This window comes from Nycticebus coucang, chromosome 21, assembly GCF_027406575.1.
Source record: "Nycticebus coucang isolate mNycCou1 chromosome 21, mNycCou1.pri, whole genome shotgun sequence".
In the NCBI taxonomy this organism is placed as follows: domain Eukaryota; kingdom Metazoa; phylum Chordata; class Mammalia; order Primates; family Lorisidae; genus Nycticebus; species Nycticebus coucang.
This window is the reverse complement of record NC_069800.1, coordinates 36,236,862-36,263,850: the sequence shown is the minus strand read 5'-3', so window position 1 is coordinate 36,263,850 and position 26,989 is coordinate 36,236,862. Positions and strand designations below refer to the sequence as shown.

General features: G+C 47.4%; 1 protein-coding gene across 2 annotated transcripts in view; it reads left to right on the top strand.

The window, feature by feature from the left end:
• The window catches only part of TGM3 (transglutaminase 3), a 45,941-nt gene extending 20,842 nt beyond the window's left edge, over positions 1-25,099 (top strand). For both annotated transcript variants that reach the window (XM_053574665.1, XM_053574666.1), the window contains exons 6-13: positions 215-392; positions 499-634; positions 10,843-10,946; positions 12,770-13,015; positions 17,247-17,555; positions 20,273-20,430; positions 23,996-24,129; positions 24,557-25,099. In XM_053574665.1, coding sequence (XP_053430640.1) covers positions 215-392; positions 499-634; positions 10,843-10,946; positions 12,770-13,015; positions 17,247-17,555; positions 20,273-20,430; positions 23,996-24,129; positions 24,557-24,704 — 1,413 coding nt within the window. In that variant the 3' untranslated portion in view covers positions 24,705-25,099. The remainder of the gene's footprint in view (positions 1-214; positions 393-498; positions 635-10,842; positions 10,947-12,769; positions 13,016-17,246; positions 17,556-20,272; positions 20,431-23,995; positions 24,130-24,556) is intronic.
• Positions 25,100-26,989: the final 1,890 nt, after the last annotated feature.

Genomic DNA, 26,989 nt, shown 5'->3' with positions numbered 1-26,989 from the left:
AATCATAAATCACTCAATTCCCCTAAGGGATAGTGGCTGCAATCATCATCCCTAAGTCATTTAGAAAGACAAAGAAAAGTTCACCCCATGGTTCCTGGCTTCCTTCCGCATTTCCCCACCTTATGCTCTGAATTCTGCACGTCACTCTCCATAGAAAGAAGCATGATGCTGATTCATTTGTGTGTGTGCATTTGTACGTGGGGTTTCTGCCCAGGTCAACAGCAATGATGACAATGGTGTCATTGCTGGAAATTGGAGCGGCAATTACTCGGGTGGCCGGGACCCAAGGAACTGGAACGGCAGCGTGGAAATCCTCAAGGAGTGGAAAAGATCTGGCTACAGGCCAGTCCCATATGGCCAGTGCTGGGTCTTTGCTGGAACCCTCAACACAGGTACCTTGGGCATGATATGCCTTTGCTGGGTCAGTGGGCAGCAGTGGGACACACAAGGCCCCATCCCCACCACAACTGGAGTCCTCATGTCGACCTTGGCTTGCAGCACTGCGGTGTTTGGGGATTCCCTCCCGGGTGATCACCAACTTCAGCTCAGCTCACGACACAGACCGAAACCTTAGCGTGGATGTGTACTATGACCCCATGGGAAACCCTCTGGACAAAGGCAGTGACAGCGTATGGTAAGTATCTGACCTTGTCCCTGAACCTCGAGCACCACATCTGAGCAACTTCTTGCTCTCACCATTGCCCTGGGACCCAGCTCCAAACAGGAGTTGCAAGACAAGTAACATGTCGATGCAGGGTTTAGAATGGAAATGCTGACAGTGCTGATTCCACACCCAGCAGGACCCAAGACACCTCTTCTCAGTGCTCTGCAAAGTCTGCCAGTCTGTTGTATCTTAAGGTCTGGTACCAGTGGGAGATGCGGTTTCTGAGCTCTGTGCAACTGCCTTGAATTGACAGGATCTATTAGATCCTACACTGCATTAGAAGACAAAAGTTGGCTATTAATTTTCCAGTAAGAAATATAAACTTATTTCATTTCAGGCAACCCTTATGACTTAAGACTTAAAGACAGCAAGAAAAGAAACACATTTTTCCCCTTCAAATATAGATACTTATTAAGATTGTCTTAATAAGGAAGACATCTTAATAAGTTGGCAGAATGAAAAGTTAGAGGTTTATTCTGGATTACAGATGAAAATTAGAAGTTTTATATGTATTTGGGCATTTTATTTCTAACATAAATATGCCATGAGCACATTATCAATATATATGCATACATATTTATAATTTTTTTTACATATTTGTAATTTAATGATAGATGCCAACTGGAAGAAGCTTATATAAAATTTATAGACATATAACTACATAGAAGAATATATATACACGTGGAAATAGATACTGATGCAACTATTTAAGGTTGCACTGTATGCCAACTTAGATGCAACTGAAAATAATGTCCCTGGCTGTATATGCACATAGATATCTGTGTGTCTCTCTGTAAAATACCACACACATTTATTACTAATCAATTGTTTTAATTCATTTCAAAGGCTATACATATACGTAATTGCTCACACACATACACAGATGTTGCCAAAAAATGTATACACATTTTGGCCTGGTACATTGGCTTATACTTGTAATCTTTGCACCCAGGGAGGCCAAGGCAGGTGGATTGCTTGAGCTCAGGAGTTCAAGACCAGTCTGAGCAAGAGCCAGATTATATTTCTAAAAATAGCTGGGTATTGTGGCAGACACCTATAGTGCCAGTTACTCAGGAGCTGAAGCAAGAGAATCTTTGAGCCTAAGAGTTTGAGGTTGCTGTGAGCTCTGATGCCACGGCACTCTACCCAGGGTGACAGGGTAAGACTGTGTCTCAAAAAAAAAAAAAGTATACACATTTAAAGAAAGGAAAACTGTATTAAAATTGTAATACTCGATATATACTAATAACCAAAGATGAATACAATCACGATGAACACCTCTTGTAATCGCAAAAGTCAAACATGAGTTGGGTGTTATAATTTTAATACGGTTTTCTTCCTTTCTTAAAATACATATTTTTTTGGCACCCTCTATATACAGCTAAATAACCTCATAGCAGACACATCTTGTTTTCAAATGTTCAACTTTGAGATAGTCTATATAAAGCATCTTTATTACTTATTATTCCCAGAATACGTAGGCCCAACTTTTCTGAAATATGCTTAATGTAACTAATGGGGAAAAGTGAGAGGAAAATAGAAATTAATGGAAAAAACTGCTAAAACAGGTGAATAACAACTCTGCCAACTACTGAACTAAGTAATAAAAACATCCCCTCTGAGCCAACTGTGCTGGCGCATGCCTGTAGTCCCAGCTACTTGGGAGGCTAAGGTGGGAGGAGGCCCCCCTGACGCCAGAAGTTCAAGTTCAAGACCAGCCTGGGCAATATAGCAAGATTTAGTATCTTCTTTTTTTTTGAGACAGAGTCTCACTATGTCCCTGTCAGTAGAGTGCTGTGGTATCACAGCTCACAGCAACTTCCAACTCTTGGGCTTAAGTGATTCTCTTGCCTCAGCCTCCCAAGTAGCTGGGACTACAGGCACCCACCTCAATGCCTGGCTATTTTTTGGTGGTAGTTGTCATTGTTGTTTAGCAGGCCAGAGCCGGATTCAAACCCACCAGCCCAGGTGCATGTAGCCGGTGCCCTAACCACTGAGTAATAAGCGCCAAGCCTAGACTTAGTTTCTTACAAAAAAGAAAAAAAAAACATTCCTCTCTCTGGAGAGTGAGGCTTATATATATTTACAATGGGTCACATGGATTCCTAGGTTTTACTGGGGGAGAGAAGAAAGCTTATTTTAGAATTTCCTCTGCACATAACTTTTTCTCTAATGACATTGCTACTTGTAGCAAGGTTTTGTTTTCCCGTTTCCCATAAGTGGATGTCTTTTCTTTTCCCTTCACTGCATACAGTTCTGATTGTTGGGGCGATGCCATTCCTCACCTTAGTTTCCTCTACCAAAGGAGATCAGGATGACTGCTCTTTGGGGGGTGCCCTTTGGTATAACCCTCCTGTGATTATTCCACACCTGAGGAAAGCTGAAGACTCCCCCCTACTAAAAGGGCTTACTGTGCTGTGATGGGACAGGGTGTGAGCAGAGGTGAATTATCAACACAGCCTGGCGTGTAATGTGCAGGCGAGAGATTCTGCGAATGACCCGGAAGTCAGGGAGGGAACAGTTTAGAGAGGCTTCCTAGAAGCAGGAAAGTAGGGACTTTCAGTTGAATTTGGAATGGGAACCTGGGTCACTTTTGGTTACTGACCCACACTACTATTCCACATCAGCTGAACAAGCACAGTCATCATTCCAAATATAGTCACCTTTGGGACAAATAAGGGCTAATGGGACATTCCAGGGCGGGTGGCTCCACTGTCATTTCTGTGGCCTGATGGTGGGGAGACCCCAGGTCTAGAAGCTGATTGTTCCTGAGGATCTTGTCCCTTGCCCATCCCTTCCCTTCTCTGAACCCTTCTCTGAAAGCAGAGGGAGTTGGTGGTCACTCTCTGCCCCACTCCCTACCAGCCACAGGAGAAACCAGTCCTGGGAGGAAGCCGTAGGAAGACAAGGATCCAAGCCCTGGTCCCGCCCCACTGCCATCTTGCTATGAGACTGTGGATAAGACATCCCATGCTTCTGGTCCAAGTTTCTTCATCAGTGAAATAGAAAGATTGGTCTAGGACTAAATGATCACTTCCCAGCTTGAATTTCTTTTTGTAATGAGAGCCAGTCCTCCCAAGGGAGCCATATTGCCCCTTCTCCATTAAATCCCATGCAGGGGAGGGCTAACCTCACTCCTCTGCCTAGAGCGAAATTGCTGAGCTATTATTATAAAGAAAGCTTGGTTTGGACAGAAAACCTTCGGTCTGAATCTTTGTATGTTACAAATGTTGGAAGCTTTAGAACCTTGTCCATATTTGCCTAGAGTAATAGAATGCGAGGATCGCATGAGGCAGAGCATCAGAGGAGCTAAGTAGCAATAACAGCAGCAACTGTTAGCAGGGGGTGTTGAGCCATCGTTGTGAGCCAGGTCCTCTTCCAAGTGCTTTCATCTGTTCTTCACCAACGATGAGGGAGGCACTGTGCCTGTTTTGTAGGTGAGGAATCTGAGGCACAGAGAAATCAAGTCCTTTACCCAAGAGCACATAACTAGAATGTGGTGATAGGATTTGAACTCAGGCAGCTTTGTAAACCACAAAGCGTCAGACAGATGCCAGAGACCATTGTTGTTATTATTCCTGGCTGATGTCTGAGGAATCTGACAGCTCTTACCTTGGAGATTTTTCCAGAGGAGGTTGGCTAGACACCAGTGGTGGCTCTGATTAGGATGGGTGATGTCCGGTGGAGAAGCTGGGTTCTTTGGTTCATACGTAGACAGTAAATGTTACTTCTCAGTTAGACGTTGTTTTGAGGATTCAGGGAAGAAAAATGACTTGCCCAAAGTCACATTGTGAGTCAGTGTCCAAGCTAGGGGTGGAACACAGGTGTGCTAAACAGGACTCTACCAAGTCAAAGCACATTAGGACTGCAAGGGACCCCAGAGAGAGACCTGCTCGTGGTGTCAATGAGAACACAGAGGCCCAGGGAGAAGTAACATGGCTAAGGTTAAACAGCTAGAGACATTTAGGCCCTCTGACCAAGTGTATAACATGACATAAGTTCTTTAACTTTTCCGGCTCTCCCACCTGTAAGATGTGGGGCCAGCCCAGCAGACCTCAGTGACACCTTTCAGGTCTCTTTTTCTTAATCATGTTCACAGTATCCAGCAGGTTACATTTTTTCCTAAGCCTTTCTGCACATGCCCATGGTCTGGCTTAAGAGGCAGAAGGTTCAAGAATATTTACTTTCTTCAGAGTCAGGACACTTTTGTGGAGACCTTAGTTCAGCATGCTTCTTCAAAATGGGTCTCTTCTAGGCCACTACGAAAGAATCACAGCTACTGAGCAGTGGCCAAATGTTTGGGGACGATTTCACCCAGCTTCACTTGACATTTCTGGCTTGTTTTCTTCTCTCTCTCTCTCTCTCTCTCTTTTTTTTTGAGACAGAGTCTCACTATGTAGCCCTCTGTGGAGTCCTATGGCATCACAGCTCACAGCAACTTCAAATTCTTGGACTTAAGCAATTCTCTTGCCTCAGCCTCTGGAGTAGCTGGGACTATAGGCATCCTCCACAATGCCCAGCTAAACACCCAGCTATTTTTTAGAGATGAGGTCTCTTTCTGGCTCTAGCTCTGGCTCTGGCTCTGGCTCAGGCTGGTCTTGAACCTGTGAGCTCAGGCAATCGACCCGCCTCAGTCTCCCAAGTGCTAGGATTATAGGTGTGAGCCGCCATGCCTGGCCTCTGGCTTGTTTTCTTAATTCATTTGACTTGATCCACCAATTTCTAGAGTCATAGACTGACCTTTCTGTAGACTTTGGAGAGCTGGGAAGTAGAAGCCATGTGGGAATTGCCCCAGCCCTGTCTGGGAGGTGGAATTGGACAGTGATTCCTAAGAAGAGCTGTGGGCACCCACACTGGCTGAGCCCCAGCTCCTTCTGCAATCTTTTCTCGGCCTCTGCCGCTGAACACCTGTCTCCACTGGCACTCAGCTATCTGCCAGCGTACCTAGAGCATCACACCCAACCCACAGTGTGAAAACCAAGGAGAGAGGCCTTAGCCTGAGAACAATATTATTCGGTGCATGCCTGCACTGGACACAAGGCACCCAGTAGAGAGCACTGGGCCCGAGGGGCTTATAGCCGCCTGTAAAGAATGACGATTGTGGAGCAGAAAAAGTGAATCATTGAACATGGGCAAGATGCAGAGATAGCAGAGAGGCATGACTGGCACCTCTCAGCATGTCAGGAAAGATTTGTTTTGGCAAAGGCAGTATCAGTATCTGAACAGCACTTGGCAGGATGTGGAGTTTACCTTCAGAAAGGGTGGTGGTTGGGGGACACTTTCTAGGCAGGGTTTCCTGACTGAATTCAAAGGCAAGCATAGCTCAGTTGCTGTCTCTACAGAAATGGTTTATAAACTTCAAAGATTACATCAGATTGGTTTGCATCTTTTAATAAATTTTCCAATATTTCTGATGCCTGCAGCCTGTCCTCATCCTGAGTCCCTGCTCCCGAGATGTCCAGGACCGGGACAAAGCCCAAGGTTGGGGGGCGAGAGAGGGTGAGAGGGAGCACGGCACACAACCAGAAACTCAAACCAGAATTTCCACGATGATGCCCATCCCAAATGTTTGTAACTAAAGTGGCTGGCTTCTGCCTGAGGGAGCAACCAAGATGGATTTATGCATTTGTTATCTGCTCCATCTTTAATTCCCGCCTTGCAAATAAGTATTAAAACACAACTACTTATCACTTTTTGTTTTGTTTTTTTCCCTGGGGTTGTCTGCCAGGAATGACAGGAACATGGAACTCGGCATTCTCACCACTTTCTCATCCCTCCCTTGCCCCTTTCACCCACCTGGGATCATCTCCCTGCCCTTCTTCCCTGGCCTTCTTGACGATTTCTAACGGATCCTGAAATCCCATTCAAAAAGACGTTTTGTGGGTCCAGGAGATAATGTTTATAATGACTTTTCCCCCAAACGATTGTAAGAAATTTTAAAATACATAAAGAAGTAAAAATCATCTATGATCTTACCATTCACATATTTCTAACATTCAATAGTGTTCTATTTAACTTTTTCTCTATTCATTGTTGTTATTTATAGAATTGGGAATATACTTTTTACATCCTACTTTTTTCCACACCTCGAAACCAACCACTTTATAATTTCAATCATGTGTTTTTGACTAAACATTATGAGTATTTCTCTCATGTCATTGAGTAGTCTTCAAAAATAAGGGAAGCATAAATGTATCATATTCCATTATAAACTGTGATCCCTCTACTGTTACCCATGATACCTATTTCCTTTTTTAACCACTTCTGCCTGTATTCAAAGCCCATTCTCTATGGGGTTAACTTCTCTGTGCCTCAGTTTCCAGAGCTGTTAAACAAGGGCAGTAATTATTTCTATTTTATAGGTGTTATGAGGATTAAATGAGTTAATATGTGTAAGGCAGTTGAAACATTTAACTTTCTATGTTAACTGTGTTAGTTATTATCATTTATTAATATGCAATTTTTTTAAACATTCATTTTCTAATTATAGAAGCATTGATTAATTTTAATTATAGAAAATATTCATATGCACATCAAACATACATCAAATTGCTAATGGTGGCTACCTAAGACAATATTGGAGACTAACGTTCCCCATTTTTTAAATTCAGATGAATTTATCATATACATTTGCATGATATACACACAGTATTCTGAAACTTGATCTTCTTACTTCATGATACATTCAAGACATCTCTCCATCACTTCTCGGCCTTTGGGCTAAGATCAAGTGCAGGATCAAGTGAGATCTCTCCATGTAAGGACTAGATTGATTTTGCTTGTTCTTCTTGGCAGCTGTTTAATATTCCACTGCATGGCTGTGCCAGTTTATCTGAACGCCCCCTTAGGGAGGACCTTTTCCTCCAACGCTTTTGCCATTCCAAACAATGCTGGACATTTTTACATGGCCGTGATGTGAGTTTTTCTATAGGAGAAATTCCTAGACCTGGACTTACTAGTTCAATGGGTATGTAGATTTTTAAAAAATTTTTTTTTTTCCAATACTCATTGCCAAATAGCTCTCCACAAAGGTCAGACCAAATTAAACTCCCACCAGTGGGGTATGACGGTGCTTGTTTTCCCACCTGGAAATGCGTACAACAGTGAGTATCATCTATGCGTTAATCTCCCTCAGTCCAGTAGGTGTAATCTATGCATCTCTTCGTCATTTTAATTTTCTTTTGATAGTAGGGAGATTAAAACTATTTTCCTATATTCAGTGATCATTTGTATTCCTTATAAAAACTGCCTTCTCATTGCCCTTTATTGGTGTGTTTTTCTTTTGTGTCTTTTTTGTATTGATTTGTAAGTTCTTTATAATATTAATGTAGCCAGTCTCTATCTAGCATGATGTTGCTCATATTTTCTCTATTGATTTTTTTCAATCATTTTTCTCTCTGATCTTCAGACTGGATCATTTCTACTGATTTATTTCAAGATTATTTACTCTTCTTCTGTCATCTCTATTCTGCTAATAGGTTCATCCATGGAATTATTTCATTTCAGATAGTGGTCTTTTTTCCAGTTGGAAATTTCCGCTTTTCTATTTCTCTGCCAAGAGCTCCTCTCTTCTCATTCATTATGAGCATATTTCCCTTATATTTCTTTGAACCCAGTTATAGAAGTTGCTTTAAGGATATAAACAAGAATTTTTTTTTTTTTTTTTTGCAGTTTTTGGCTGGGCCAGGCTTGAACCCGCTGCCTCTGGTGTATGGGGCCAGCGCCCTACTCCTTGAGCCATAGGCACTGCCCTAAACAAGATATTTACGTACAGCTAAACAATGTGTTTATGTTTTATGCTGTTATTGTAAGAGTCAAAAAGTATTAAAAAGCTTAAAATTTCATAAAGTAAAAAATGTTACAGCAAAAAAAAAAAAAAAAAAAAGAAGTTGCTTTAAAGTCTCTGTCTGGCAATTCTGATGTCTGGCTTGTTTTAGAATTGACCTCCGTTGATTGTTTTTTCCTTTGAGGATAAATCACATTTTCCTGGTTCTTTGTATGTTAAACAACTTTAAATTGTCCCCTGGATGTTGGGTACGTCTGAAGGCTGCTGTTTTGTTTCAGCACTCCACCTCGGGCAGACGCAAACGGCTAACCATCTTCACCTGCAGTGGGCACCAACTGTCAGTGCAGTCTTTTTTTTTTCTTAGACAGCCTCAAGCTGTCGCCCCGGGTAGAGTGCTGTGGCATCACAGCTCACAGCAACCTCCAACTCCTGGGCTCATGTGATTCTCCTGCCTCCGCCTCCCAAGTAGTTGGGACTACAGGCGCCCGACACAATGCCCGGCTATTTTTTGGTGGCAGCTGTCATTGTTGTTTGGAGGTCCCAGACTAGATTCGAATCCGCCAGCTCAGATGTATGTGGCTGGCACCTTAGCCGCTTGAGCCACAGGTGCCCAGCCTCTTTTTTGTTGTTGTTGTTGTTGTTGTTGTTGATCAAACTGCTGTTCCTATTGTGTGTGCAGGGTGTGCTAACCTCTGAACAGTAGCCAGGTCTACTCAGTCCTCTCATCGTTAGCTGAATTACTGGTAGCCTACCGCATGTACGTGAAGTTCAGGGGTCACCCAGAGATGTGGGCAGTTTCCTTGGGTCTCTCTTTTAAGAACTCTCCCCTCACTCTCCACCAATCCAACTTGGCCCAGGCCCTGTTTCCTCAGGTCAGGAAGCTGTGGAGTTTTTACTGCCCTGCGCTGTTCCCCAACAGTGTCTTGGTCCTTAGGACCAAGCCACAGAAAGTGCAGCTCACCCCACACTGGTGGCTTCCTCCAAGTTTTGACTTCTCTTCAAAATCTTCCTCCTTTTTTCACTCTCAGGGATTTGTCTTTTTAGCTGTTCTTTTTTTCAGAGTTTATCATTATATGATTTCATTTATGACAAGTTTATCTTCCATCCCAGAAACAGAGCTACAAGGTTTTTGTTTGTTTGTTTATACGTAACTTCAATATTTTTAGATAGTCAAATGTATCAGTTTTTTCCTTTATGGCTTCTGAAATAGAAAGTCTGCTTAGAACTATCTTTGTCTGGCTTGACACTTGTAGCTCAAGCACCTAGGACGCCAGCCACATACACCGGAGCTGGCAGGTTCCATGTCTGTCAGCCTGGGGCCACCAAACAACAATGACAACTACAACCAAAAAATAGTAGGCCCATGTGGTGAGCACCTGCAATCCCAGCTACGTGGGAGGCCAAGGCAAGAGAATCTCTTAACTTAAGCCCAACAGTTAGAGGTTGCTGTGTGCTGTGACTGCACAGCACTCTACCCAGGGTGACAGCTTGAGACTGTCTCAAAAAAAAAAAGAACTATCTTTGTTACCTTAGGACAGTGGTTCTCAACCTTCCTAATGCTGCAACCCTTTAATATAGTTACTGTGGGTAGTGACCCACAGGTTGAGAACCGCTGCCTTAGGAGTATAAAAAAATTCTTTTATGTTCTGACTGGAACTTGGATTTATGTTGGACTTACATTTTCTGTTGGACTTAAATTTTTCCCCAAGATGAACTGAAAACTGTCAAGGCAGTGTTACTGTGGTTTCCATGGCTGTGGAGAGGAGGAGGAAAGAGGGCAGAATCAAGGGACCAAATGAATAAGACTCACTTTGGCGAGTTGGCTCTGCCTGGCGCAGGGTGAGCAGGGACTGAAGCTTACAGACTGAGACACAAATAGCACTTGAGGACTGGTGTATGCCCGTCTTCAATGCAGACCCTGCCAGACCTGTCATTCCTCTTGCAGCCCCATTCATGTTCATCCCACACCAAATACAGAAGTGTGCTGAACAGGGCACAGCGAGAAAGCTGCGTGGGTTTGCTGGCTGGGTAGCTGGCTCCAACCTACAGGTGTTTCCCTCCCCGTCCCCTCACCAAGAAGGGCAGTGGAGCATGGCGGTCAAGGCTTTGGCTTTGGGGTTAAGCGTACATGGGTCCACACTTTGACTCTGCCATTGTTAGCTGCTTAACTTCCTTGAGGCTCAGTTTCCCCTTTTATGAAATGAGCATCAAAAGAGTACCCGTTTCACAGCACTGTGAAGATTTCCACAAGACGGCGCTCACCAAGGCTTAGCACAATAGCTCACTATATGTCTGTCAGGGCACTGACCCATCAGGGCAAAGATGCGGTGTTTTGCCACTCACCTGTTGTATGGCCTTGGGCAAACTCTGCAGCCTCTGGTTCTGTCCGCAGGAATTTCCATGTCTGGAATGAAGCCTGGTTTATGCGGACTGACCTGGGCCCTTCATATGGTGGATGGCAGGTGTTGGACGCCACCCCCCAGGAGAGGAGTCAAGGTAACCCTGCGCCAGCCCTTCCCAGGGCACGGCCCTAAGTCACAAGCCTCTCAGTTACTTACAGTAGTGGGCAGCAGCACAGGCAAGTGACCCTAAGGCCCTCCCCATCTCTGGAATGCACAATGGGGTTAAAGCCAAAATATATATATATTATTTTTTTTAGACATAGAGTCTCACTTTATGGCCCTCTCAGTAACTTCCAACTCCTGAGCTTAGGCGATTCTCCTGCCTCAACCTCCTGAGTAGCTGGGACTACAGACTCCCGCCACAACACCCGGCTATTTTTTTGTTGCAGTTTGGCCAGGGCCAGGTGTGAACCCGCCACCCTCGGTATATGGGGCCAGTGCCCTACCCACTGAGTCACAGGCACCGCCCAAGCCAAAATATTTTTTAAAATAGATTTCCCCTTCTAATTTTATTTGGCTAAAGCTGCTATTTAAATGAGTATCTTCCCTACACCCACACTGGCTGGTGTTGCTGTGGCAGAGACCCTGGCAAGGGCCAGGTGACAAGGGAAAGAAACCTTCCTCTGCCAATGATGATTTCCCAGTCCCGCCTCTAGCAGCCTGTCCCCCCTAGTGCAAAACCTTGCAGTTACTGGTTGCCCTGGGAGTTGGTCCACATTCCGCACTCCTCCATGCTTCCGATCACCATTCGCCCAGCAGCTCCTTCTGCCCGCAGAGCTCTCCCTCAGGCAGGCCTGTGCCCCTGTTCCAGACCTGGGCTCTGCATTCTCTCCTCTCTGCCCCTTCTCTCCCACAGGGGGCTGGTCCCAGGCTCTCCAGGAGTCTTTCCTCTTCCCTCCTCTAATCTCTAGAGCATGCCTGTCTGTTACCTTCATTTTGAGTGGCTGCTTTCAAATATTAAAAAAAAAAAAATTATAAAGTAAAGTGTGCACACAGTCGAAAAACATTCAACCTGTTCTGAAAGGACTTATAATGAAAATTGTCTTACCCCATCCAACCCCTAGCCCCTGGATCAGAATCGGTGGGCATTACCAGATTTGGGGGTTGGGGAGTAACCTCAAAGATATTTTCAAGCCACTAGTGTTCAAAGTTTTCATTGCAACCCATTAGTGGTTATAAAATCAAGTTAGTGGGTTGTGACCGTCATTTTAATAAATGAAAATGAATGGAATGAGGGGAAAAAGGAAAATAAAAATATCATGGCTCATTAGACACGGTAACACTAAGGACTATTGTTCTGTGAAACTTTTGTTTCAGTATTATGTATGGGCCAAGATGTCAAATGTATGGCTTTCTAGGGGTCATAGTAAAAAAAAGAAAAAATTGAAAGAGCTGGTGAATCTATCACCTATCTTTCTTTCTCTTTCTTTCTATTTATCTATTCATCTATCTATCTATCTATCTATCTGTCATCCATCTATCTGAGCTATGGCTGGAGAGCTCAGAGGAGCAAGAGACTCCTGTGGACTGGGCATTCAGGGAATTCTTCCAGTAATAGGAGGATGTTGACCTTCTAGGCCAAATAATTTGTAGAGCTGGAAAAGAGGCATCCTGAGCACAAGACAGCAAGACTTTTAGGAAACAGACCAAGGACAGTGGGTCAGCACAGATTAGGTATCCACAGGGTGCAGGATTGAGCCCGTATCATGGTGAGGCGGAGTGACTAGGGTGGCATTACAGAAAGATAACAATAGCTGAGGAGGGCCTCTGCTGAATGCCAAATGAGTGGGGCAGAGGGAGGGATGGGCTGGGGCAGAGGGTGGCTGTGGAAGGCCCTCAGAGGAGTGGGCCCTGGGTGGGCTTTTGCGGGCAGACCTGGCCTTGGCATATATCCAACCTCTGCATCCTGGCCACTAGGGGTGTTCCAGTGTGGCCCCGCTTCAGTCCACGGTGTCCGAGAAGGCGACGTGAACCTGCCATTCGACATGGCCTTCCTCTTCGCGGAGGTTAATGCTGACCGCATCAACTGGGTTGAAGACAGTAGCACCGGCACGCAGAGAAAGATGTCTGTGGACACTCACTCCGTTGGCAAGTACATCAGTACCAAGGCAGTGGGCAGCTACTCTCGCATGGACGTCACGGACAAGTACAAGCACCCAGAAGGTAGGAGGGGCCTGAAGGGCACTGCCACATGGTGACCCATGGTGGGAGGACGACTTCGAGGCTGGAGAGGAGAGAAGGCCTCCTCCTCCTTCATACTCTCAGCTGGTTCTGTCTGAATGATAAGATGCTCCCTGATGCCAACTCCCAGGATTATTTCCAAGGGAACAGAACTCCCATGGCCAGCCACAGTGCCAGTGGCAGAGGTTTGCTGCCTGGCACAGGTGGCTAACAGCCCAGTTCATCTCCAGCTTTTCCCTTTCTCAGTTGCACAACTGGGGTGACAGCACCATGGTTGAACATCACAGGAAGAGATATGGACCCTGTGCAAAGCTCTCAAGGGCTTTGGGTGAGATTTCTCAGTTAGCCTGCTCCCCTAGCCTCCCTAGACACAAGCGGAAAACACCATCTGAACAAAGCAATGTACCCAGACACATGGGCTTATGCTATGTACACTCAGAGGCCTCCCAAGAAGCCAGATGAGGTATGGTTACATGATGGAGAGAATGCCCAAGTCCCTGAAATCTCAGGTATCCGCACAAGTGCTGAGCCCCCCAAAGTCATCTTGAAAGGCCAGTTGCTATGGGGCTGTCTTTACTCAAATTGCATTTGTTTCTCAGAAGTTGCTTTTGGAACCAACATCAATCATATCTCTTTGATGAAGACAATTCTCCATTTGAATGTGAAGTTCATTTTTATTTTTATTTTTTACTTATTTATTTTTTGAGGGGAGACAGAGTCTCACTTTGTCACTCCCAGTAGAGTGCCATGGTGTCACAGCTCACAGCAATCTCAAACTCTTGGGCTCAAGCAATTCACTTGCCTCAGCCTCCCAAGTAGTTGGGACTACAGGTGCCCACCACAACACCTGCCTATTTTTAGAGATGAGGTCTTACACCAGCTCAGACTAGTCTTGAACCTGTGAGCTCAGGCAGTCAGCCCACTTCAGCCTCCCAGAGTGCTGGAATTACAGGAGTGAGCCACTGCACCAGGCTGAAGTTCATTTTTAGATACATTTTTAGTGCTTTCTTTAGCTGGCCACAGTCACTCCTTAATCAGGTGAACATTTCACTCTTTCTAAAATGCTTCAAAATAGTTGATTCCATTGATCCTCATTGTTGGTTTTGGGGGGTTAAGAACAGTACTCTCATAAAGATGCCCACAGTACCCCCTAAACTGAGCCCCAAATCTCTAAGCTGTCAGTGGTGGCTGGAGTTTATACAAGAGGAAAGCTGAGCATGGGAGATGGCTCTGACTCCAAGTCCAGGAGCGTGACCACTCGGGGGACTGGTATTTGTAGACATCAAAATGTCTACAAAGTTTTATTTTTAGTAGAGATGGGGTCTCACTCTTGCACAGAGTAAGATGGGTGGGTGAATTGCTTGAGCTCAGGAGTTCAAGATCAGACATTTTGATGTCTACAAATACCATTTTGACACCTAGGGTGATAAGATTGGTGCCATCTGCCTCTGTGGGCCATTTCCAAAGTTGAGGTCAGATGGACCTTCTCCCAGGCAGTCTGAGCCCTCCTGAAGGCTGCTTCCGGCTGGCCCTAGGGCGACACAGCAGAGAACACTGCAGATGGGGCCAGGGGGGTGGGCTAAGGAGGGCAAATGTAAGACAAGTAGTTTCAACAATGCCATGATGTAGAAACGAGTGTATACTGAGCCAGGGGTGGAAAGTGAACCCCAGTCCTACCACTCATAAGTGTCAACTCAAGCACATTTCCTAGGGTCTCCCTCATTTCCTCACTGGTAAAATCAGAATAGGAATGCTTGTCTTCAGTGGGACTTAAAGGAGCCCATGCACACAGAGTGCCCAGTGGAATGCCTGGTGTGTAACAAGGACTTAATAAATAGCAGTGATCTTTACATCTATAGCGTCCTGAACCAGTGACCTTCCACGTGACTATTTTGTAGGCACTGCTTACATGGAGGTATGACCCTGTGGGGTTCCTTGCATTACTCTTACACTTTAATCTTGCTTCTTGGAGCCTCTGGCTGTCCCTGCTAAGCCTCCTCCCCAATGGAAGAGGGGCCAGACATGGCCAGGCTAGGGGGATCCTTACAGGACTCCTGGCAATGCCCCAGCCCCTACGTGATCACTTGCCTGCTGTTGCCCAGCTCTTCTTACTTCATGATACTAGCTTGTCTCTGAGGGCCCTGGGGAGGAAAAGCTCATAAAATGGGTTGCTAAGCATTGACGCAATGCCAACACCAAAGGGAGAAAACAGCAGCAGGAAGCTTCGTCTTGAGTAAGCCCAGCAGGTGACCTATATAGGCATGGAAGCTCCAAGCCCCGTTGTGCAAACACATCTGCTTCGAGATCCCAGGCCCGGTAGCCTCAGGTCTCTGCACAGCCTTCAGCTCTGGGTGTGGAATTTCAACTCCATTAGAGGATGGGAAGGCACCCAAAGGAACCCAGCCCACCAGGAGCTATCCACATAGGTAATCTGGTGGCTGCCTCCTTTTTAGCAGGGTGTGTGGGAGGAACCTTAGTTGGGGGTCCAGACACCCCTCTCTCTCTGCCTCTAATCCTCAGAATGGTCTGGACCAGTTGCTTCTCCTCTTAGGGCCTTCACTCTAACGTGATGACCTTGGACTAGCTGGCCTCTGAAGTCTACGCTGGTCGTTATATGTTAACTTATGGGAAAGGGCTCAGTGAGTTGCAAATTGCTTATAAGAAGCACTTAAAAATTGTACAGGGTGATTGGAGAAGGTGGGGACCGTAAGTGTGGCTGGCCTGCAGAGGCACAGGTGGCCACTTTTCTTGGTATGCCTCTGTGCTCCTGGAAGGGTGACGCCATCTCTCTGCACCAGATGGTCTTCAGGCCCAGGCAGGAGGTCGTGAGGATGGCTCAGCCGGCCTGGCTCTGAGGCTCGCAGGCAGTTACTCAGCACTCAGTGCTGCCCCACGTGCCGCGCAGGGCGCTTACACCATCACCTTCAGCACCACCCACAGCCTGAGCCAGCCCCAGTCAGAAATCTCATTCTTTCATTCAGCCTTTGCATTTGGGAAACCTGGAATCTGTCAACAAGTTGAACTAGTCATAACTTGGAAACACACCAGCTGTGAGAAGTCCTTGTCAACCAGCATCGACCCAAGTGTCACTCTTTGACTCTTAAAGCACCTTTAAAAATAAGGCTGAAGAATCTGGTGAAGTGTTTTGAACATTTGTTAAAATGAAATCAGTTCTGACTCATAACCTTGTTTTTGTGCTTATGAATTTCTTCTAATTCTTTTCAGCTCAGTGTGTGTTATTTATTTAAAAGTCATGTTTGTTCTTTAAGCCTCACTAGAGCTTTTACCAGAAAAAGAAATCTAATTTGGCTGGACCTATAATCCTAGCACTCTGGGAGGCTGAGGCAGGTGGATTACTTGAGCTCAGGAGTCCAAGACCAGCCCGAGCAAGAGTGAGACCCCGTGTCTACTAAAAATAGAAAAACTAGCTGGGCATTGTGGCGGGCGCCTGTAGTCCTAGCGACTCAGGAGGCTGAGGCAGGAGGATGGCTTAAGCCCAAGAGTTTGAGGTTGCTGTGAGCTATGATGCCAGAGCACTCTACTGAGGGCAACAAAGTGAGACTGTCTCCAAAAAATAATCTAACCTAATTAACATAAGTGAACAATCAAGCCACACGGTAATTGTGGCTGATAAAGCTTTGTCTATATTCGCAGTGTTTTTAACCTTTTCTATCTGACGGCACACTTGAACCTATAATTAAACTTCCACAGTACACTTAAATTATGTTGATCAAAATAAAGGAGTGAAAAAAAAGAATATACTTACTGTGCTTTGAACTTATTTTAAAAATTTAATTAATGATCTATTTTTTTTTTTTTTTTGCAGTTTTTGGCCGGGGCTGGGTTTGAACCCGCCACCTCCGGCATCTGGGGCCGGTGCCCTACTCCTTTGAGCCACAGGCAACACCCTGACTAATGATCTTTAAAATTTTTCACGGCACACCTAAGCTCTTCTTACAGCACACTGGGTGAAAATCACTGCTCTATGGAGTCTCAATCTAAAACTGATTGGAAAAGCACCAGAGAGCAGCTGGTTTGTGAGTCTCAGGTTAAGGAGGGTGAAACGGAAACCTGTAGAGGTCAGATGCTTGCATGGAGCCGCAATGAGGGGCAGTGGTAGAGCCAGCATTGGTCCCAGGTTGTCTTCTGGGTCAGCCCTGTGCTCGGGTGGCCACCACCTCCCTGAGATGCTCTGTTTTATCCCACCACACAGGTTCTTCCCAGGAAAGACAAGTGTTCCAGAAGGCTCTAGGGAAACTTAAACCCAGTGCATCATTTGGCGCAACATCTTCGGGGGGTTTGGAATCAGAGGAACGGATGCGCAGCATCTCTGGGCAGTTCAAGGTCACTGGCATACTGGCAGTGGGCAAAGAAGTCAGCCTAGCCCTGCTGCTGAAAAACATGACCAGTGATGAGAAGACAGTGACAGTGAATATGACAGCCTGGACCATAGTCTACAATGGCACACTAGTGCACGAAGTGTGGAAGGATTCCGTCACGATGTCCTTAGATCCCGAGGAAGGTAACTTTGTCCTGCAGTTGGTGGGAGTCTGCAAATCCAAGACAGTTAATGGTCTGTTGGGGCTTCAGGTTAGTCAGCTGGCTAAGGATGGAGTAATGAGCAGCCCCAGGATTAAGCCGTGGGTTCTTATGCTTTGCAAGTTGCTGTCTCCACGAACAGTGCAATCCAGGGCAGTGCCACCTAATAAAATCCTTTTATGCCCTGGGGGAGACAGGAGGGAGGCTTTGTCATTCCCTTCCTGGCACCACATCCTTTACAGGTGTATACCCCCTCCCACAGTTTGCAGAATGTGTCCTCATATGCCAGCTCATTTAACCTTCTAAGAAAGGGTAGATTTCAGCATCCATTTTTTAGAGGCAGAAAGTGAAGCGTAGAGAGATTTGTGACTTGTTTAAGACATTAAGTGTCCTTGCTACTAAGTGACAAATGCTGGTCCTAGGCTCCCTTAGGCTAATCCAGTACCGCCATGTTTTCTGTGTTACATTGCTGCCACCCTGTCCCCGCCACCCCAACTCCACAAGTCACTTCTCAGGTCTGACTCTGGAAGGGTGGGTGGAAACAGTCACAGGGCCTTGAATCCTTGCCCCATGTCCCTCACAGCTGCTGTGGGTGGGTGGAGTTAGAGGTCTGAGCTTTGGGGAGGGACAGTGACTCCTTGCCCCTGGGTACAGTGATGGGAAGGGAACAAGGAGGGGCAGAGAAAGGCTGGTGCCATGCATGGGATTAGAAGGCAGGTGTGCCTACATTGACAAAGTCCTTCTAGCTGTGATGAAAAGGTATGGACCTACAAAGCAGATTAACAAGGGTGGGGTGGCTATTTGCTTCACATAAGGAACTGATAGAAACTGATTAATTATACAGCCCGTCTTGAAAGAATTCTGTCTGCGGAGAAACCAAGGTGTCACATCTGTCAGAGGACAGCATCCCTATGGCAGTCTGTCTTCTGGCAGAATTTTAGCAGAAATCTTCTCAATGTCAGAAGCAACTGCCCGGCGGTGATTTACCTCTAAGGCTTAAAAAAAAAAAGAGCTGTTTTGAAGGTCAAAAAACTTCACAGAAGCAGGCTGAACACAGAGGCTCACACGTATAACCCTAGCACACTGGGAGGCCGAGTTGGGCAGATTGCTTGACCTCGGGAGTTTGAGACCACCCCAAGAAAGAGCGAGACCCCATCTCTAATAAAAACAGAAAAAAAACTAACTGGACACTGGGGCAGACACCTATAGTTCCGGCTACTTGGGAGGCTGAGGCAAAAGGATCACTGAAGCCCAAGAGTTTGAGGTTGCTGTGAGTTATGATGATGCTACGGCACTCAACCCCATGGCGACAGAGTGGGACTTTGTCTCAAAAAAAAAAAAAAATTCAAAGAAGGGAAAGGGCTTAAAAAAAGAACCCCAATACTACATCCTTTTGTAAGAGACAGCAGAGTGGAGTGGGAAGGAAGGGGGAGGCAGGTGAAGTGTCCTACGGCGCTATGCCCGTGCATACTTGCTCGGTGGCCCCAGGTAAGTTTCCCTCCCTTTCTGGGTCCCTGAGCCCAAGAGTTGGGTAGCTGATGCCAAGGTCTGTCCTCTCTACCTTCAGGGCAGCCATGGCCAATTTCTCCAATACTAAAGGCAGAGGCATCTCCCTTCTCCCAGTTTTACCTAAAGGAGCCTGTGACACCCCGGCACCCCAGCCACCCACCATGACAGCCTGAGGGAGAATAGGATGCAGGACCACGGGGAAGGAGAGGGCTCCGTGGCCTGCAGTGTCAGGAGGAGGGTGAGGCTTGGGGAGGAGCACAGAGATGGAGAGAAGCAGGGACAACATGAGTCTGAGCGTGGGGCTGAAAGACGCCCATCTTGCCTGAAGATCAGCGAGAGGCATTGAGGGCTCCTTTAGGAGGGTGGAGGAGTAATGGTGCGGGGCGAGGGGAGGGGTCTGAACTTCATCCCTAAGGCAGTGAGGAGCCGTGGACCACTTTTGAAGTGACGTGGAAAAAGACTGACATGATTTAGGGAAAAACCCAACCTAGTCTGGCTGGTGTGTGGACGGTTTAGTAGCAGGAGGCACCCCACGGGGTAAGGTGGTCTGGGATGCTGTTGCAATAGAAACTCCAGTTATTAGACAGCAAGGAAGATCCTGGCATTTATTTAGCCAGTACTGCGGCCTCCCATCCTGCCTGCGGTTGTGTTATCTCCAGGACTGCTATTGTCACTAAGCAGTCAGCATTTGTGTTCTTCCCCTACCCCTTAGAAGGACACTTGCCCCCTTGGCTCTGCACCTGTGGCTCAAGCGGCTAAGGCATCAGCCACATACATCTGAGCTGGTGGGTTTGAATCCAGCCTGGGCCCGCCAAACAACTATGATGGCTGCAACCAAAAAATAGCCGGGCGTTGTGGCGGGCGCCTGTAGTCCCAGCTACTTGGGAGGCGGAGGCAGGAGAATCACTTGAGCCCATGAGTTGGAGGTTGCTGTGAGCTGTGATGCCACAGCACTCTACCTAGGGTGACAGCTTGAGGCTCTGTCTCAAAAAAAAAAAAAAAGAAAAGAAAAGGACACTTGCCTCCTGACATTTTCCAGGGTGGGGACGAAGCACCCTGTCCTCCAGGAAATCTGCCCAGCCAGCCAGCATCCTGGACTTGCCACCAGCATGCCTGGGCTTGGCGTCAGTTCTGAAGAAGGTTCAGAAGCCATCCCTGCTCCCTCTCACTCTGCTCCCTCGCTTCTTCCAGAAGCACAGCACCCCGTGAAGATCTCCTACGCACAGTATGACCGGCACCTGAAGGCTGATAACATGATCCGGATCACAGCCGTGTGCAAGATCTCCGACGAGGCCGAGATGGTGGTGGAGCGGGATGTTATTCTTGACAACCCCACTCTGACCCTGGAGGTAATGAGATGGGGGCCCCCAGCCCGTGCAGCACCCCCAATCCGCTGCCTTCCACAATCCCTCCCTTTCCTACTGGGAGGGACAGAGAACTGGGCCCAGCTCCAGTCTAGCTTCTGCCAAATGGACCAGCCAAGAACTCCCACTCAGGTGAGATAAATGGGCACATTCGCCTGGCGGCTTCTTTGCTTCTCATTCCAGGCCCTCTGGGGATGTCAGCTGAGGAAGGGCTGCAGGGAGCTCATTCGCCCAGCCACTCAGCAGCTGAGAGTCTGATGTGTGCTGGGCCCTGCCAGGCTCTGTGTGCCACAGACAGGAACACGTGTAGGGCTGCCCATGGCAAGCTGCCGAATCCCTCCAGGGCCACAGCACAGGCCCTGTTCATGGCCAGATGAGAAACAGCCGACCCATATGCACCCCTGTCACCCTAGAGCAGTGGTTCTCAATCTGTGGGTCGCGACCCATAGGAATTGTATTAAAGGGCATTAGGAAGGTTGAGAACTGCTGCCCTAGAGTTACAGAATCGTGGACTCCTAGGAGCCAAGTTCCATAGCCCTGTGCCTTGTCATTTCACACATGAGTACACCGAGGCCCAGAGAGAAGGGGCAGCGGGTTATTGCCAGAGCCAGGACTCCCAGGCTTCCTGGCATGTTGGTAGCAGCAGCAGCAGCATCTTTTTGCTTTTGGGACCTACTTTTGTTTGCAGGCTTGATTGCCAAGCATGTGGGGTGTGTGGGTCTATGGGAGGCCCTGGTGCTACTCTGTCCCTTCCTCACCACCCAGAAGGAACCCCTGTGCTCACTTCCAGCCCCTGGGTCCAAGAACCCCCCGCCCAGGTGGATGACGCCAGAACTAGGTGGCACAGATCTGAGGGCTCAGAGGCTGGACAAGGACAGGCAGACAGATGGGCAGAGAAGACAGTGTCTTCCCCCTTCATGCATTAGGCCCTTGTCTGATACATCCACCATCTGCCCCAGCTGTCTCGACAAGATTTACCTTTTCTTTCTAATCACACACAACCAGCTTCCCAAGCCCCACATGATTAGAGAAGCCAGGAGAACCATGGCTGCCCTATCCTGCCCCACCTGTCCCTGAACTGTAGCCTGGCTGCAGGGGCTCTTATCCTCAGAGAGCAGGGAGGCTGAGGGTGTTAGCGTTGATGCGGTTCAGTTCTCCATAAAGCTAGTCCGTGATTATACCTTTCCCTGTCCTGGTTAGTCAGGACTGTGATTCATAATGGAAGAATTGGTCCCCCACCTTAGAGCCTAGGGAGCCAGTTTGGGGGCAGCAGAGATCAGACCTGGGTCCATGTAAACTGAATGGACCTGGCATTGTCTTTAACCCCTCCATGTATCAGCAGTAACACTGAGTAGGTCCCTTAATCTGAGTCGCAGTTGCTCTGTCATAGGGGTAGTAAAATACTTCCCCTGCACACACTCTCAAAGATGCCTGTCCTGACCCTTCGCATTAGGCCTGCACCCAGTTATACGTCCTCGGAAAGGTCTTTCCTTTTCATGGCATTTGTCCCAGCTGAAAGAATATCTTGCTTTGTGCAGTGATGTGATTGCCGTCCGCTACCCCACAGTAACTCCACAGCGAGTGCTACCTCTGTCCTAGGTTCATCACTGTCTCCCTTGGAACAGTATCTTAGTAGATAATCAATATTTGTAAAAGTGAAACAGCCCCCTCCTTGGGGCAGGACTGAACACAGCTTCCTGTCCTGGGCTTGCATTCTTCCCGCCCATAGGAGAGTTTTTCTGGTCTGTCCACACTCGTCCCCTGCTTGTGAAAGCCTCTTCTGTTTCACTCCCCATCTATTTAACACCATGGATGGCCCGGTACCCATTCCAACTCCCGAGGCTAGAAAATGATACTGGGTAGCAGCCAGCTCAGTTATGAAAACATTCTGCATTAAAATGATCCATGTTCAAAGAAAGTTCGTTTTTTCCCCCATTATATTCCCTTATCCAATATCCTCAAACTTTCTACAGCGTTCTGTTTTATTCAGCACCTTCGCTCTACATCTTTTGGATTCCCACAGCAAGTCTAATTTATCTTTAAAGACACTGTAATATCTTTAGAAAGGAAATCAGGACACATACAGGCTAAAAATGTGCCATCAGAAACTCTTTTATTTAAGCCTTTAAAAAGACTCCCGATCTTCCTTCTTGTAGGCACCTTCTCACCCATCATTAAGCCTTCAGAGAATCAAGACATTCTTGCCTTGAATGAACCAACACATAGCTCTCTCAGAGCAGAGCACAGAGTTTTAAATTAGGGAAAACGATCTCTATAAAAAGATAATAATGTGGGTAAAACCCCATTATCTCATCTGGCACCAATTGGCAGTTAGCATTTAGGACCTTAGACTATAGAATCAGATCATAAAATCTGAAACCAGTTGCAAAGACTGATGTCCTTCAAAGTGACCCATGACCTAAAACATAGGTTTCAAGGGGCTCCTATCCTCTCCTTTAGGTGCATTTATAGATAGGAGAGGCTGCTAAGCAGCAACAAAGAAAGAAAAACAAATGCAAGGCAATCTCCAAGTAAATATCAATATGGAAAATATGGCACCATTTCTGTAGCTTTGCTCTATACCAATAGCATACAACTATGCTTCGCTCTTCAAATTATGTCTTACACTCAGGAGACCTCCACAAGAGAGACTATGGCCCAGATCATAGTCTCTAAAATGCTTCAGTTATTCACAAATTATTTGTAGGTATTGCAGGGCATATTGAAAAAAGCAAAGGCTTTGGAACCATCTGGGCCCTGCTTTTTCCAAATGTGTTAAGTTTCCAAGTTGTTGAATCAGTCTGAACATCAGCTTTGTCCCTGTAAAATGGTTGCTCTGAGGATTGGCAGCAAGAAAAACAAAAGCAGCCTGACAGGAAGCAGCAGCCTCTAGCGAGCCTCACAAGAAGAAAGGAAATCCATCAGCCAGCTAGAAATGTTTGTTTCTGTCTCCCAGATGCGTTCTTCCCTGTCCATGATCTCATCTGGTCCCTTCTAGGAGGGAAGGGTGCCATCTTTGTGTCTGAACACAGTCGTGGTTGCTTTTTTGATGCCAAACCTGGACTTCACCTTTTCTAACCCCAACCCAGGACAGTGCAGCTATGGTGTGAGCCGGGAGGCCTGTGACCACCATCTTCCATGCTTATGGGGAGGTTTTAAGGAAAGAAATAGGACTTATGAGCAGAAAGTTAAGGAAAGCAATGTTGTTAAATGCAGCGTGAAGAATTTCCTAGTTCTCAGTGAAACTGGGCTGTCCTGGGAGGCAGGGGCTGCCCTTCCCTGAATGAGCCAGAGTCGGGCAGGGAAGTCACGATGCTCTGGGCACTGCAGTGTGCCCCTTCTCCCTCTGGCCCCAGAGTCACCATCCACAGCGTGAGATGATGGTGATGTCCTTGCAATCCGCTGTGCAGATTGGGAGGCTCTCTGACACAAGGTGGTGGCACTTAGCAGGCCTAAATAAATGCCCCTCCCTTCCTCTGCGCTTTTCTTCACTAAGTGGCAGGCAGGGGCTGATCACTGGGGTCCTGACTTGGCACCCCTCCTCTCGCAGGTGCTGGACCAGGCTCATGTGCAGAAGCCGCTGAACGTACAGATGCTCTTCTCCAACCCCCTGGATGAGCCTGTCAAGAACTGCGTGCTGATGGTGGAGGGGAGCGGCCTGCTGCGGGGCAATCTCAAGATTGAGTGAGTCCCTGGCCTGATTGGCTATGTGGGGGGCGGGGGGGAGGGCAGTGGCAGGGGGCAGCAGGAGCCTGCAAGGCCCCTGGGCAGTGTAAACAGAGCTCTCTTTGGTCTTGGATTCTCTACAATTTGGGGGGCTCTTGGAACTCAAGAATCTGCCTTTGCATTTGATTTTGGCGTTTACCAAACTTGAACTTCTGAGAAGTCCAGGTCACCAGAGCTAAGAGCTGGCCCTCAGAGCTTAGACTATTTGGGAGATCCCCAAACCCTTGCTGTCCTAGGGCTAGAGGGGCCTGGTGACCCAGGGAGGCAGCTAGAAGGAGCTAAAGAATCTGAGCCCCCACCAGAGAAGGAAATGAGGCCACAGAGGCCCGTCTAGTCCAACATGTGTGCCTCTCACATCAACACTGACCTGTGCCCTCCCCATCAGTGTACCAACCCTGCGCCCCAAGGAGCGGTCCCGGGTACGTTTTGAGATCCTACCCACCAGGAGTGGCACCAAGCAGCTGCTCGCCGACTTCTCCTGCAACAAGTTCCCTGCCATCAAAGCCATGCTGTCCATCGACGTGGCTGAATGAAGGGCCCCTGTGGCCCCCTGTACAAACTTGGGTAACACGGAGCAGGGAAGGCTCACCTGTGGAGTGAGACCCCTGCCCATGATGTCCAGCCTGGAAAACCCACTCTGTCCCCCAAGACTGCTGGATGTGGACCTCCAGTCTCCAGCATACCCCCTCTTCCTCCTCCCCCAGGTTGGCACTGGGACCACCCTGGCCCATGACTTGATCACTTTTGCACATTCCCCAGCGGCTTCTGGGGGCCCTGCTCATTCCTCACATCCTTCAATGCTGCAGGACGGACCCACCCCGGACCCAGGGACTCTCCAGATGGATACGGGGCAGAAGCTGGCCTGGACTGTTTCCTCATCCACAGCCTGCATTTGGGGCATTCCAGGCGGTGCCCAGTCACCTACTGCAGCATCAAAATAAAGGTTAAACAAGTGCAACCACATGGCACCGACTCTGCCAGACTGCTGTTTCCCCTACAGTGGTGAAGGAGAGAGGTCACTGGGGTCACCCCTTCTGGAGAAGGGATGAACTTGGCGGGGGGTGGGGGCGGGCTTGTTCCCTGTGTTACAGTGTCCAAAGGGAGTCAGCTTGTTCTGCATGACTCCAGGTGCAAAAATAGGAAGACATTTCAAGTCACTTTAGGAAAACTTTCTGATATGATGTCCAAAAATAGATGAGGTCACCTTGGGAGACAGCGCTTTATCTCAGCAGGCTTCAGTCATTCTCTGTGTGGCCAGGCAAATTCTTTTAGGGCTGTTCTGCATGCTTCAGTGTGACAAGGGACTGCAGAGTCTTTGCTGGAACCCCCTAGCAGAGCAGGCTGTGGGTGGTGTCCCAGCCTCTGCTCTACCCTCCTTTGCAGCCAGGCACCAATGTGTGCCGACCACAGCACTGCCAACTCAACCAGAATCTTCTCTGCCTTTGTATGTACTCTGCTGGGTCTTCTGCCACTGTCCCTTCAAATAACCCCAAGCAGATCCCTTTAGCTTTCCTGCCACTTATGTGATCTAATTCTGTTTCCACAACTCTGTCTCACTTTCTGAATTGAAAGGGACCAATCCCATCTAGATAGAAACCTTAACCTCACATCCAACTCAAAGCCACTCTCCTATGCTCAGCTTGGGCCTTGCCCTTCCTTACAAAGGAGGCTCTGTCCACTTCTCATGTACCTTCCCTTCCTCCTTTCCTGTTGCCTGATCCTTCAAAGCGGGAGCAAGAAGAGAGAGTCAGAAGAAAAGTGGCAATCCTGTGTTTCACTGGTGCTGATGTAACATGGCCAACACACTCTGCGTCACCAGTGTTTAAATGCAAACTTTCTGTACTGCTTGTTGCCTGATGCAAGCAGCACAGCTCTCACCTAGTGTCCCTGGAGGTACACGCACTTCACCACCTCCAACTGCCCTGGAAGGAGTGGCACTTTCATGATGGCCCACCTTTCATGAGGTCCACTGACCACAGGAAGTTCACATCTTGCCCCATCCAACAGGGGCTACAGTTGTCTTATTAAGTCACACCCTTATACATTTGAAGACAAAATGCAATTCTGTCTAAATTAGTCACTGCCTCTTGGGAATGCTTCCTCTGTGTCAGGCCCTGCACCTCGTGTTTTATGTGCAGTATCTCATTCAATCCTCCCAACACTGCTATGGGACAGATGGTTGCCCCCCCGCCCCCTTGTTACCATGGGGGAAGCTAAGGCTCAGACATGTTAGGTCATTAGTGCAAGATGATAGAAGTTGGGATTCAAACCCTCTGTCCACCTTCAGAGCCAAAGCCCCTATGTTAATGTACCAGACACTTCTGGTGGCCTCTGGTCATTTCTCCTTCTTTCTTACTCATTGGACACTGGTTCTTTGTCTGGGGTCCAAAATCAATGTTACCCACCTCAGATTGCCCCTCATGGCAATCCTCTTCCCCTTTGCCAGGGACAAAAGGGTGGAATGTGACTTCATCTTCCCAATGGGATAGAAAGGAAGTTTTATGACAGGATTTTGCGAAAGATTTTCCCTCTGAATTAAGAAAAAAACAAACAGACAAAAAAACTGGTACAGCATTAGCAATAGAGAGACCCCATCTCTACCCCAAACAAAAAACAGGTATAAGTGGCTCACACCTGTAGTCTCAGCTACAAGAGGCTGAGGCAAGAGGCTCACCGGGGCCAGGAGTTTGAAGCTACAGGGCCAAAAAAAAAAAAAAAAAAAAAGCCCTGCCCTTTTTTCTTTGAATGGGATCCTGAAAGGAAGGTATCTGGAGCTCCATTCTATGAGCACAAGAGGAAGACAAACAGAATAGAAAAA